We start from the raw sequence: 12,589 nt of genomic DNA, 5'->3' as shown, positions 1-12,589 counted from the left end.
ACTGTAAGACAGAACAACAAAAGCACCCAGCAATGAAAAAAACCCTGTACTTAGATGTGTGGGTTTATTTCTTTGAGACACAGGATGAAGAAAAGGAAGTGAATTAAATACAAGGTATTAAACAAAGACTCACATCCTCTTACACTGGCATTCTTCTATACGCTCTTTTTCCCCCCCCAGGGTGTGGAGGAGTCAAACCTTCATATAAATATAGGTCGTAATATAAGCAAAACTGATTCAGTATCATCATATACCTATGGCTGAAGCCTTAAGTATTGAACCTTCCATTTTCAGACTGCTAGCTCCATGAGGATGAAACATTGTCTAATCAATAGATGTTGTGAAGTAAATTGACTGTCCTTATCCAGTTTCCACTCATCCAGACTTCATCACAAAATCTTTCATAATTGATATCCTCAAAAAAGGCTGAGAATTAGGTGAGTATAGAGGCTGAAAAATCTTTAAGCCTTGCAAAGCAGTATTCTGCAGCACTAGTGACAGGGGAAATGTTAGATACGATTGCTGATCATGCTCTATTTGATTTTTTTTAGATAAACAAAAGACTTCTGGCTTGTAATTGGGAAATTTAAACTCTACACACTACATTCAATAAAACAGATACCAACACATTCTTTTAATATTCTGGAAACTGGACATTTAAGGTCACAGTCTTAAATAACACTGAAAGTCAAAGCGCAGAAATAAGTTTTTGGGGGCAAAGAGGGTCTTTCATTGCCCGTGAAGTGCCTAGAACAATGTGCTCTCAGTCCCTAGTGTAATTAAAGAGTCAGTTCAGTATGATATTGCAAACAAATATAGCAGGATTCTAAACTATTTCCTTTATAGATTTTTTTAAAAAGCTCTCGAAGTATGATAGTGACATTTTCCAGTCTTCCCTGCAACTGAAACAAGACACTCTAGCAGTATTTCTCTTTTTTCATTGAGATCTTGAGGTTTTAAACCAGGTCATATGAAGGTTGAGTTTTATGAAATATAAGACTGTCTTGTGTACTTACAGAACAACATCAATGTAATGATTTTTCAGTGAAGATCTAATAGAGATAAATCTTTTATTTTGCATGTTTCCAAATCACATGTACTCCAAATTGAAATACATATCCGAGGCTCCACAGTAACTCAAGTCCCACATCACAAAAGTCTTGAAAAGCTATTAAGTTTAAAATATTCCCCACAGTGGAAGCAATTATTTACATTACTAAAATAAAGTTGTATATTTATCATGAAAAACAAAACAAAAAATCAGATCTAATACTCTGCAAAAATGCTTTAATATGGAAAGTTTGTAAGACAGTTTTATTAGCATCTCAAATAGTTTTCAGATACTAAGATGAAGAAAACTTGTTAAAAGTACAAATAAATCTGGAAGCAGAATTGAAGATCTATACTTTTGATTTATCTACAGCTCACAATGTTTTAAAAATTCCTTCAATATCTTGTCTTCAGTTGTAACAGTTTTATTCTCTAAACAGAGTGCTCCAATAATAAGTTACATTAAAATGCAGCTGCATAAACATGTTTACACACAGTTACATTTTCTTGTTCACATTCCTTTCTCACAGGTGTACCTTTTCCACTATGAACTAACTACACTTAAGTGTATCTTATGTAAGTGCACACATGTATGTCACTTGTAAAATAGTCCAAACTGACCAGAGGGAAAAAGCTAACAGAATGCTTTATCTGAACATAAAATAAACAAGTGACATAAAAAGCAGTAATTCCATCACTTGTATGACAACAGTATTTAAATTACAACTACTAATCCTGATGTTACAGTGAAAGCAACTATTGCAGTATAATTTTTTTTCCAAGTGACAGGAGAAATGCACTTTACCAGTATTGTTACAGTAATTACCATGTTAAGATTAACTTGTGTATAATCAAAGAAATAACAAAGAACTGCATTTCTCCCTTCATTTGGAGGCATTCATACACCAACAGTCCAGAAAACAAAAACTACCACTATTTCTATTTCAGCTAGAAAAGCAAAGGAAAAGTCACTTTTTCAGATTCATATTCTCAGTTCAGGAAAACAGCAAAGTCTTGAAATGTAAGGGATTCTTTTAACACACTAAAGTATCAATTACTTTTAAGACAGGGGCTATTGTTTCGCACTTAATTTCAGGGAAACTAAAAATGTAACATCAATATTTATTGCAACTGCGTAAGTACTGCCATATAATATGTGTGTAATATAAACACATATGTGCAAAATAAACATTTATGTTGCAGATATCAGAAAATTGTTGTTCATTTCATTCACTTCCACAGCTAAAGGAAGTAGAAGGTTCTCACTACTCATTTAAGAGCAAATTAGGTGATGACTGTAGTTGTAAAACATTTCTTCTACCTATTTCAAGTTCAACCTTCAACCTAGCATGCTGTTCCCTTGGCTTAGTAAAAGTAACAGGAGAGAAAACCCCTACCAGCTTCTTAATTATTCATTTTTCTAGAGGATTTTCAAAATTAACTGCCTCAACTTTCAAATAATGTTTTTTGGGGAGCCAACGAAAGGGCTCCCCCCTTTTGTGAACAACCCACATCATGCCTTCACCTTTCCTCATTAGGAAAGTGAAATAAGCACCAAAGTTGATTGTTTTATCTTCAGGGGAAAAAAAAAAAATCTAAGTGTTTGGAGTAAACAGCCATTGCTAGAGCCCATAGAGGAAGTTTTATTTGATGTGAGCTTTACTGACACACTAACGAAGGCCTGACAGACAAGGCAAGAGAAAATGCTATTTGAGCACAAACTCAGTGTTTGCTCACTAGGCTGCTTGCCTGCCAGAGGGTTACCCAAACACAGCTCCTGCAATGGGAAGTCAATCTTTTCAAAGTCAATCTCTTAGCAAACAGATGTGAGCCTGAGAATTTCTCATATGTTCAGATAAATCAAGAACCAGACCTTTCAGAGCACCAACCTCCACAGCTTTAGAAGGAGATGTCAGATTTCTCTGGGACCCTCTGATTTCACACTGTTTAGACTAAACCACAGTTACTGCCCATCATACACAAGTCACAGTTTCCAAAGCTTTTCACTTAAGTTAGTTTGATACGTGTCTGTTTTACCTGCTGCTCTAAGTCAAAAACCTTGAGACAAGTCTAAACTATGAAACATCTATGTAACCTTCCCCTACTTTTTTTTAATGCTATCTCTATTCCTTTTGTATTATGCCTAGGGATATTGAGGTGTATCTTCTCAAAAACCTGATTTGGCGTTTTCTGCAGTGCACACAGGTACCCTGGAGCTACACAGTTCTGAGCTGTATTCTTGTCAGTACAAAGCTGCAACTGTATACTTTTCTGATCAATTCTCAAACAAAAACACCCTTCGGAAAAGCACAGGGTATACAGAGATTGCATTATGGTTGTATTACAAACCCAGATATATTATTTCTCTGCATGAAGTCCATTTAACAAACCAAATTTTTATATTGGATATGCCCAGTATTGACCAAATGTCTAAGATGTACTCGAAGGCTTTTCAAACCCGATGGTACCTCTTGAGATTTACATTCAATAAGTACAGTTGGATAGCTATTTAAAGATCAAATTCAAGATCAGACTTCAATTAGACTACTCCTGCTACAGTCTCTGATGTATGTGCCAATTAAGTTAGACAATATTGCTTTTTCCAACTACTACAGGCTACCCATTTTATATGTACTATACATGCTCTGTTTCTAGGAGATTCATTGGAATAGGATTTGGTTCTGTACTGGTTACATGAATTGTAGTATCAGATTAACTCTCTTCACATAAGAATTAAGGAATCTGAAGAGGATCAGGTGCTGAAATGTATTTAGGAGTACAGTTTCTTTCCGCACCCAGGAATTGAGGGTCATGAAGCACTCCAGGACTCTGAAGGAGCAGGACTGATAGCAGTCTTCTGCACAGGAAACCAGGGTATGGGAATTGAGAGAACACTAGTCACTTTTGGTCATTACAGAGTACAACCGCAGAGATATTTTTTTATATCCTGGCAAAGAAGAGCTACTGAGTGTATACCAGCAGTACCACATCTGTACAAAGTCAGCAGCAGTAAACCACCTCTGTATCAGACATGGAGACAGGCATACAGCAGCCGCCGAAGACTTCTGGCAGCCCTGCGGCGGCAGCAGCAGCTACACAGCCGTTCCATGGCTAGGAGAAAAGTTTGGTCCCTTTGCAGGTCCCTCCCTTTCAGCTCACTTAACTGGGCCATGTACCTGTTCCAGGGCATGGGCACAGCTAATTTTAATAAAGCTAAGAAATGGTTTACTACCAAGCCATTGAACCCTTATAGCAGTGTTCAGATTTTAAAACCTGAATATTCTTTTTACAATTTTAAATCTTAAACAGAAAAGCCTTGTTTAGTCTACAGAATTTAACAGTCATCAGCCAGATAATATTTTAATATGAGCAATCCATGCATAAGATACTGACCTTCCCCAGCAAGAACTCATGGCCCAATCAGCTATTGAAAGCAAAAAAGCAGCCACAGAAAGATTAATACATTCTGACAAATGGAGCAATCTGTACCTTTTCCAAATCATGTACTATTAATCTGTACCAATCCAAAATTATGTACCTTTTCCAAAACAACTTATGTATAACTCTACCAGCAAATAAGTCTTTCCCAGAGAGTTTGCTTTAGAGACAGAGATAAGAAAAAAAATAATCTAACCTTGAGGAAAGCATCCCAGTCAATTTTGGATGACTTGTTCTTCATGCGTGCATGACATATCACTACATTTCTTTTCTTCAGAGTGAAAAAAAGGTATCACATTGATCTGGTCATAGTACTCAAAGCCAAATGCAAACAAAGTTATTGCTAGGCATTAGAAAAGACTGTAATATCCACCAGCATTCTTCCCACCTTTGCAGTACAAGCAAGTGTGAGATGTCAGGCAGGACCCGCAGTATTTGTGCACGGCGAGTAGAAACAGGTGACCCTGAGCTCCTTGGTTACTGGCATATTATAAGCCAGGGGTGAGAGCAAGCTGTGCCTTTCAAAGGGAAGGGGGCAGGGAAGAAGGGATAAAAAGGAACCTGGAATGCTTGGCCCAAGGTCAGAGGACAAGGAATTTCAAAGCTAGGTGATAATTTTAAGAGGCAAGTAAGTACCTATCACACAAACATGTGCCAAGATGCTCACCCACACACTTCCTCTTCATAGATTAGTTTTAATCCCAATAAATGTTCTAAATTCAACTCACCATATACCTGCACAAACTTGTTTGCTGGTGTAAGGATGGCAACCATAACAGGCAAGAATAACCAGCAGGAGTGGGGAGATGTGCTTCGGTCAGTGACATTGATGATTTAGGTCCACTTAGGAGAATGTATGCATATAATGTGTATATTGTAGTGCACACTGTAAAAGCAATAGGCTTTGGAGTTGATACTTAGCACTAAATAGAAACTTTAAAATTTTTTGCTTAAGAAAAAGCATGTAGTACACAGAATATAACTAAACTCCAAATCGAAGGGATAAGCATGACAATTTCTGGTTCTAAGTTTTCTATAAAACAAGTCATTGCTGAACTAGTTTCAAATTCTCACAAAGTAACAAAGCAGAAACAAAGGGCTGTGTTTGAAATGCTTACAAACTGAAATTCCAGTCCCTACATGCAGGAATTTCTTTCATTAGGACAAGATGGAGAAGAAGTCAGTGATTAGCATTCTAATTCAATACTAAAACATAGTTGGGTACAATTGGTAAAGCCATTGAAAGCATTTTCCCAGGTTTCTTGCTTTCATGTTGAACGACTGCACTTTTTCTTTCAGAGCTAAACAAGTCAACAGTTCAACGTCATTATCTTCTATGACTTCCTTCGTAAGTGCTGCATTACTAATCTACTTGCATGGCTACTGTAAACACTGAGCAGAAGCATCGATACTCTTCAGATTATCAGTCAGAGCATGACTGAAATGGTCAGGCTTCTTGTGTACAGAACACATCTAAAAGATACCAGCCATCATGAGCTAGTTTGCAAGGCTGCAGGTAAACACATGAGTGACAGCAAACAAAGCTGTATTCCATTAAAATGGCACGGGTGAAGCATGTGTCTGCCTTCAGATGGAGGTAATTCAAGAAAAGTTGTGCTGTGTATTACTGAATTCTATATAGTACTTAGCAAAAGCCTCATAGACTTCAAAAATAAAAGAACAGCCAAGTCCTATTAAATTTACTACGTTCACCCCCCTTACATTTAAAGATGGAAAGAAATACTTCCCTCAGGGGAGGGGGGCCCAGCTCATAATTTCTGGATTAAACCCATTACTATTAGCTGCAGAATGAAATTATTAGTGACAGGTTCACTGAATTACCTCTTACAGAGGTCACTAGAGCTTCCTAGAAACCTAAAACTGCCATTGTAAATTTCGCTAATAGCAAGTGAGTTTTTTAAACCGTCAAAGTTAGAGGTAAACATAAGAAAGAACCTGTTTTAATACCCTAATTTAGTCATGCACTGAAGTACAATACATTTGCATTTTCTTCACTTTGAAGTTATAAACTGAGAAATACACAAGTGCTGGCATGCATCACTATTACATCAACATTTTATATCCACAGATGGGGATGTAGAATTTCTATTGACTTTCAACATGCTCATTTCTCTTAAAACTATAACACAAATCAAGAATAATTTCTCTGGCAAGTACACAAACCATAGCTTGATCAGCACATTTAAAATAAGATTAAACAGACACTTAAAATAGGATTAAACAGAAGCTTTCACCATGCAAAATTCTGTTATGAAATGAATCAATTTTGCAAATATCAAGAATCTGGAAAAAACAAGAAACCACATGCACAAAAATCTTACTTTCATTCTGTGTTTACAGCTGCCATTTTAAAGCTTTGCTCAATTATTTACAAAGAACCTTAGACAGAAATTGTTCAATCCACCACTTTATAGGCTATGCTTAGTTCTGTTCAAGCTTCCAAGACTGCTAATAAACTCTGTGTACTGCTTCATGTAAAATACATATACAGTCCTCAAAGTACAGCCTGTTTTCCCCCCTCCCAGGTAAGTGACCTCATCATCGGATTAACAAAATCCTGTTTCTCTTGCTTGTGCTCTCCCTCACTCCAGTCCTGTAAATTTTGTGTTCCTAGTTGTACAAAGGATGCCCTTGATCCCAATACAGTAAACAGCTGAGTAGTTAAGTACTTAAGACTCCACTACTTGGTGAGAAACCTGAGCTTGAAATCCTTCAGATGGAGTTTGGCATAAAATCCACATCTTTTTCTTGGAGTTGTCATACAGTTGCCCAGCAATTATATCCAAGTATTGCAAGGCATTCAGAGACACTTTATTGCTGTCAGAGTGGAACTTAGACACTGGAGCATCAATAGAAAGAGCACCGGGCACACCTTCTGCTCTACAACACATCAGTATACCTTGATGCTTGGGACTGCAAGGGGTCCGAGTGTTGTATTCGTCAATACCAAGCTCTCCACTCCAACCCATACAATGAGGGCCTTCATCCCTGTCGTCCCTCCTAATTTCTGATATACTTTGTCAGAAGAACTTCTAGAAGTAATGACACTATCCTAGCTAAAAGCATTTTGGAATCCCCATGTTTAAACAGAGTAAAATAAAACATCTTTAATTCTGCTTGTTCAGAAGGAACTGACAGGTAAAATGGTGCTATAGCTGAACTACTGGGGAAGAAATGCAACACTCCACAAAATGGTCATAGTAATTCTCACACTAAAATGAGCGTCCCCTTTCTGTCACAACTAAACCACATACATTAGGATTGAACAGAAACTTACTAAAGTTCTCATAGTTCCACAAGCCTTAAGTAGATAAAAACATACTCTGCTGTGATTTATTCTACCAGTAGAAAGCTATTATACAAAGACACTTGAATCCCATTGACCCTTGTCACGAGTTCTGTGGAGCTATGACCAAAATTCAACAGTTGTCATATAGACTCTGAATCTGAAGTAGACTGATATTAACTTGCCGTTAAGAGACTAAACTACCATAGATTGCAGATTTCACGGCCTAAGTTTAGTTTACTATAAGTACAGTTCCTTTCGTAATTTCTTTTTTACGCTTAATATTTTAAGGGGTTTTGTTTTAACAACTAACACAACTCATGCAATAACTAGAGATACCCAGTAACAGACAATGATGCAAAAGGCTGGAAAAGTACTTGATTAGCCAACTGTGAGATTCAACACCACCTTTTGTGCAAGGCACATCTGCTTCTGAACAAAGCCGGCAAACAACCTCTTCTCTGCTGTACCAGTTTCTCTACCATTGTGGAACAGAGGAAGATCACATTGTTCAGTTGCCTCCTGGGCACTGAGTTTAGCTCTTCAGATATCTAGGTTGAACAAATGACCTTGCTGAAATAAGAATTTCTTTGAATTGCTCCACTTTGCAGAATTTGCAGAGCCCTCTCAGTAAGATTCAGCCAAGAGGGGACAGGCACTTAAATACTGAAGTATTTTGTCATCCCACAAATGAAACTTCAAGATAATAAATATCTATATAAGTAGATAACCAAAATGCTGAGAAATTTGTAAGAAAACTCAGGCATTGAAGTCCTGGAGTGGTCTAAATTACTCTATCTCCAAATACTATTGCACTATATTTCACTAGTACTAATATATTTCATTATATTTCACTATAGTGCCAAAGTTCTGTGGGTCTAGTTCCCCTTGCAGCAACTGGCACTTAAATCTGAAGAGCAACTTCTGCTAGCCTTCAAGGCACTAGGTGATCTGAAATTCAACAAACTGTCAGGGGCTGCACTGAATTATCTACCATCTGGAAACAGTAAAAATGAAAATTATATGAAAGGTAATGAAAAAATACTATAAAAACATGATGGTGATGGTAAAGTTTGACAACCTTCCAACAGAACTAACTGGAAACCTGCCTTTTCTGATGACCCACACAACTTAGAGCAAGCTGAGTGAGAGCTAAGAGCCCTGAGGCACCAGATGAGGCTACCCAGCAGGGTCTCCTACCTGTGGAGATAAACACCCTGGAGATAAACTCTATTTCCTTCTACAAAGAAATACAGAATTTTGTTTTAACTTCTAAATTGGATCACAAAAAAAAAATCAAATTTCAAAACACTGAAATTCTTTGCAAACGTACTCTTTCTCCAGCCAACTCTATATAGTCTCTTTCTGAAAAACGTGGCACTGTTCAAAATTAAGTTAAAGGATTATTTGGAGTTGTCTTGCATAAACACAAGCCAAGTATCAGCTTAAGTTACTATAATGGTCTTTATATAGGCTCATAAGTCACACAGCAAATTTTGGCAGAAACAGACTTCAGTCTTTAGAACATACACATTTAGGTATTTGAACACCGTGCCAAATATCTCCCAAAGATAAGTGAAATATACCAGGAAAACTGGTTTTAATATCCAAAGAATTACTCAACCTGAACTGAATTTATCAAGATAAAGAATACATTTTTTTTTTTGCTATTCTGAGGACAGACAAATCTTTCTACTCAATATCTAACAGCTGTTGCAAACAACAGATGCTGGAAATTCTCAAAGAGATTCTCCAGAAAATCTTTTATAGAGCAAAATACTTTGCAACCTAAACACTAGGGTTTCTATAATGAAATCGATTTCTATGCCATGGTCTTAATTTCAGTCTACTTCATATATTCATTCAACCTACAGTCTCTAAGCTTTACATTCAAGAAGTTCTCAGACCAGCAGTAGTCTTCCATAAAAAGACTTGTTCACTTAACAGTGCTAGTCTTTGCTCAGTGAAATATTAGTTCCTGCGACCTGTCAGAAAGTAACTGAACACCACCACACTCCTGTCTGAAAAAGCAGAAAAAGCAAAAAACCTAAACAAGAACTAAAAAGAGGCTACCGTTTCAAAACTGAGACTTCTTGTCTGTGAAACTGGGTAGCTTCTTCTACATAGAAGATTTCTGCTTATTCCTTATTCTAAAGATGAAAATCAACCTTCGACCAATTTACTAAAAAACTTTTCTTTTTTCCACCTACAGTTTAAGCCAAATGTGTCTCAGCACTGGATCCCAAACTTTAATTTCCTTCTACTTCTGCTATTGTTATGCCAGCACTTCTAAATATTTACCCTTCCCAGATTCCTAAAATGGAAGGAGCCGGGGTTCTTTTGTAGTGCAGATGATTTGCACAGACCCCAAGTAGTGGAGAAATTCTCACGCTTTCATGGGAGGGAACTGGATTTAAGGGACACTTTGTTCATGACAGGGTAAAGTAATCTTTAATAAATTTAAATTGAAGGGTCTTTCTAACACAGAGGAATTATATATACTTTCCTCATGTACAATGATAAACATTAAAGGTTTTAATAAACATTCCTTAGAGAACTGCAGATTTACATTTTTCATAAAGTATAGATGCAATTAAATTGCATCTATATCTGGAAACATTTAGCACTAAGCTGTTGAAAAGTTATTTTACTGTATATGCCACTTCAATTTATCTTCCAAAAAATTAAACTGTCATAGATAAGGATTCAGTAAAAGTAAAAGCCTAATCAAAAAAAAATCTTAGGAAAGAAAAACAAAATACCAGCATTAAATAACATGAAAAAGGAAAACAAGTGCCAGTTTTATGGCTAGTGAATGTTTTGGAGTCTCTGCAGGCACAGCTTAGCCACTGCTACCAAAGCGGGAAGCCAGCTTGGTGTTCACTGGCACTACTCACATTCAGCAAAGTGATTTACAAGAGAAATGCTCTGTATCCTATTTATTAAATCAAACCCATAGTCTAACAAGTTAAGCTACAGTAAATCTAAAGGAGAGGTAAACATAGAATATACTATGGCGTAATCTGAGACAAAACCAGTTTCCCCTTTCTTCTTTTTGTAAGCACACACTGAGATAAATTCTCCTACTTAATAGAAATCTGTTGCTAAGGCATTTATTCCTCATGTTGCAACCGAATAGACAGAAGGCTAATTAAAACCTGCTAAAGCCATTGATCATGCCATCTTAGCTGAAGCTGTGAATAAAAGCATCAATATATTATAGTATTCTTTATTTTAAAGTTGACAAATTATGCACTCTAACTAGAAGGAATTCCTTCCAGAAAATCTTTGAGCACTGAGCCTCTTTTGTTATCAAAGCAAACATTTCTTTGTGTGTATATTCCATCTGATAAAGTTGGATTTCCCCCCCTTATGGCTGCTGAAAACTTGGGGGATAAGAATCTAAATGAGATCATTGACCCATATATTCTAGAATTCCTTAAGAATCTGTACAAGTGTATGTAGTAATTGACAGAAGAATATAATGAAACTTAAAATAAACAGTTTTCTGCACAGTGGAGAGCTACAGTTCCTCAATATCCAACTCAGAACACTACACAGGCAAATCAGAAGAGAGGAAAGAAAGCAGAGGCTGTCAAAATCTGCTTTTCACTCTGAGGCAGCAAAATAATTATGAACAAGTCATAATCTCTATAAAACCAGAAAAAAACAACTTTAAAGTTATAGATGTTACTACCAAAGCCCCTATCTTTCTAAAAGAAAATACTGAAAACCAGTGCTAGAACTTTAAACCCTTGAAAACAGAACTTTAAAAATAACAGTGGATACTGGCAAATTGTAGGTATTTTTCTTAAACTTTGTTTTATACTTACAAAAAGCTGCTTTAGAAGTCATAAGAAAAAAAGTACAATTCTTTACCTCTACCATTTAAAACTCATAGCTGAACAGCTAGAAGCCTGCCCTATATGCTTGCTGAAGGGATAAAGGCACTTTACCCAACCCCATCTGCAACGGGATCTATGATCAGTCAAGAGTATCAGAATTCAAAATGACTGATAATCATGAAATACTAAATGCTGTATCTCCTCTGATTATCTAAACCCTGCAAGTATCACGTGCCTGGTTTACAAAGCAGATAAGCCAAGGTGTGTTGTATGTCACTAACTATAATTTGGAAATATTTCTCACATACTTTAATGTATTTCTAACAGTATTTAAGAAACTACTTTATAAGATTGACCTTATATTCTTTTAACTAGAAAAAGTGAGAAGCAGAAAGGAGAACAAGCCTAAACACCATCAATGGCCATACTATATATTTTATATATAATAGAATGAGTGATGTTACCTATGGCTTGGTCCTGGGATGTAAATACAACACATTGGTTAACTTGTATTTGCCTTTGCCTGAAATCAGAAATGAAGACGTTATTGTTATCTTTCAGTCTCTGAAGAACAATGACAGTTAAGTGAAAGAAAACTAGTAGGAAAAAAAATCAAATATGAACTCTCAATTTATCTAGTTCATGAGCAAGCTACAGAAGTTAGCTTTTCTTATCAAAACTATCTGGAGAAAAATACATGTTTCCTAGTAGCATTACTGGATTTTGTGATTTTTTCCAAGCTGATAACAAAAATAATACCAACCAGCTATAATGAATATTATGACTTTTCAGGGTTATAATGCCAGTTTGGTATTATTAGGCTTAACGATCAAACAATGGAAAAGATTTCCAAAGATAAGTTTAATCACAATAATATGATCTACTTGTTTGAGGCATCAAGTAACACAGCTGCTGGCTTCAAAACTAGTAATTACCAGAAAATTTTAAA

The 12,589-nt window shown here is 36.3% G+C and overlaps 1 protein-coding gene across 10 annotated transcripts in view; it reads right to left on the bottom strand.

Moving 5' to 3' along the window:
* Positions 1 to 12,589, bottom strand: part of DISP1 (dispatched RND transporter family member 1) — a 92,627-nt gene that overhangs the window by 47,983 nt on the left and 32,055 nt on the right. For 5 of the 10 annotated variants that reach the window (XM_072857001.1, XM_072857004.1, XM_072857003.1 and 2 more), the window contains exon 3: positions 12,105 to 12,163. The exons of the other annotated variants lie outside the window; for them this stretch is intronic. In XM_072857001.1, the coding sequence (XP_072713102.1) occupies positions 12,105 to 12,139 (35 nt within the window). In that variant the 5' untranslated portion in view covers positions 12,140 to 12,163. The remainder of the gene's footprint in view (positions 1 to 12,104; positions 12,164 to 12,589) is intronic. 10 annotated transcript variants of the gene reach the window in all.

Source organism: Ciconia boyciana, chromosome 3 (assembly GCF_034638445.1).
Source record: "Ciconia boyciana chromosome 3, ASM3463844v1, whole genome shotgun sequence".
Taxonomy (NCBI): domain Eukaryota; kingdom Metazoa; phylum Chordata; class Aves; order Ciconiiformes; family Ciconiidae; genus Ciconia; species Ciconia boyciana.
Note: the sequence above shows the minus strand (reverse complement) of the source record. Positions and strands in the feature narration are given on the sequence as shown.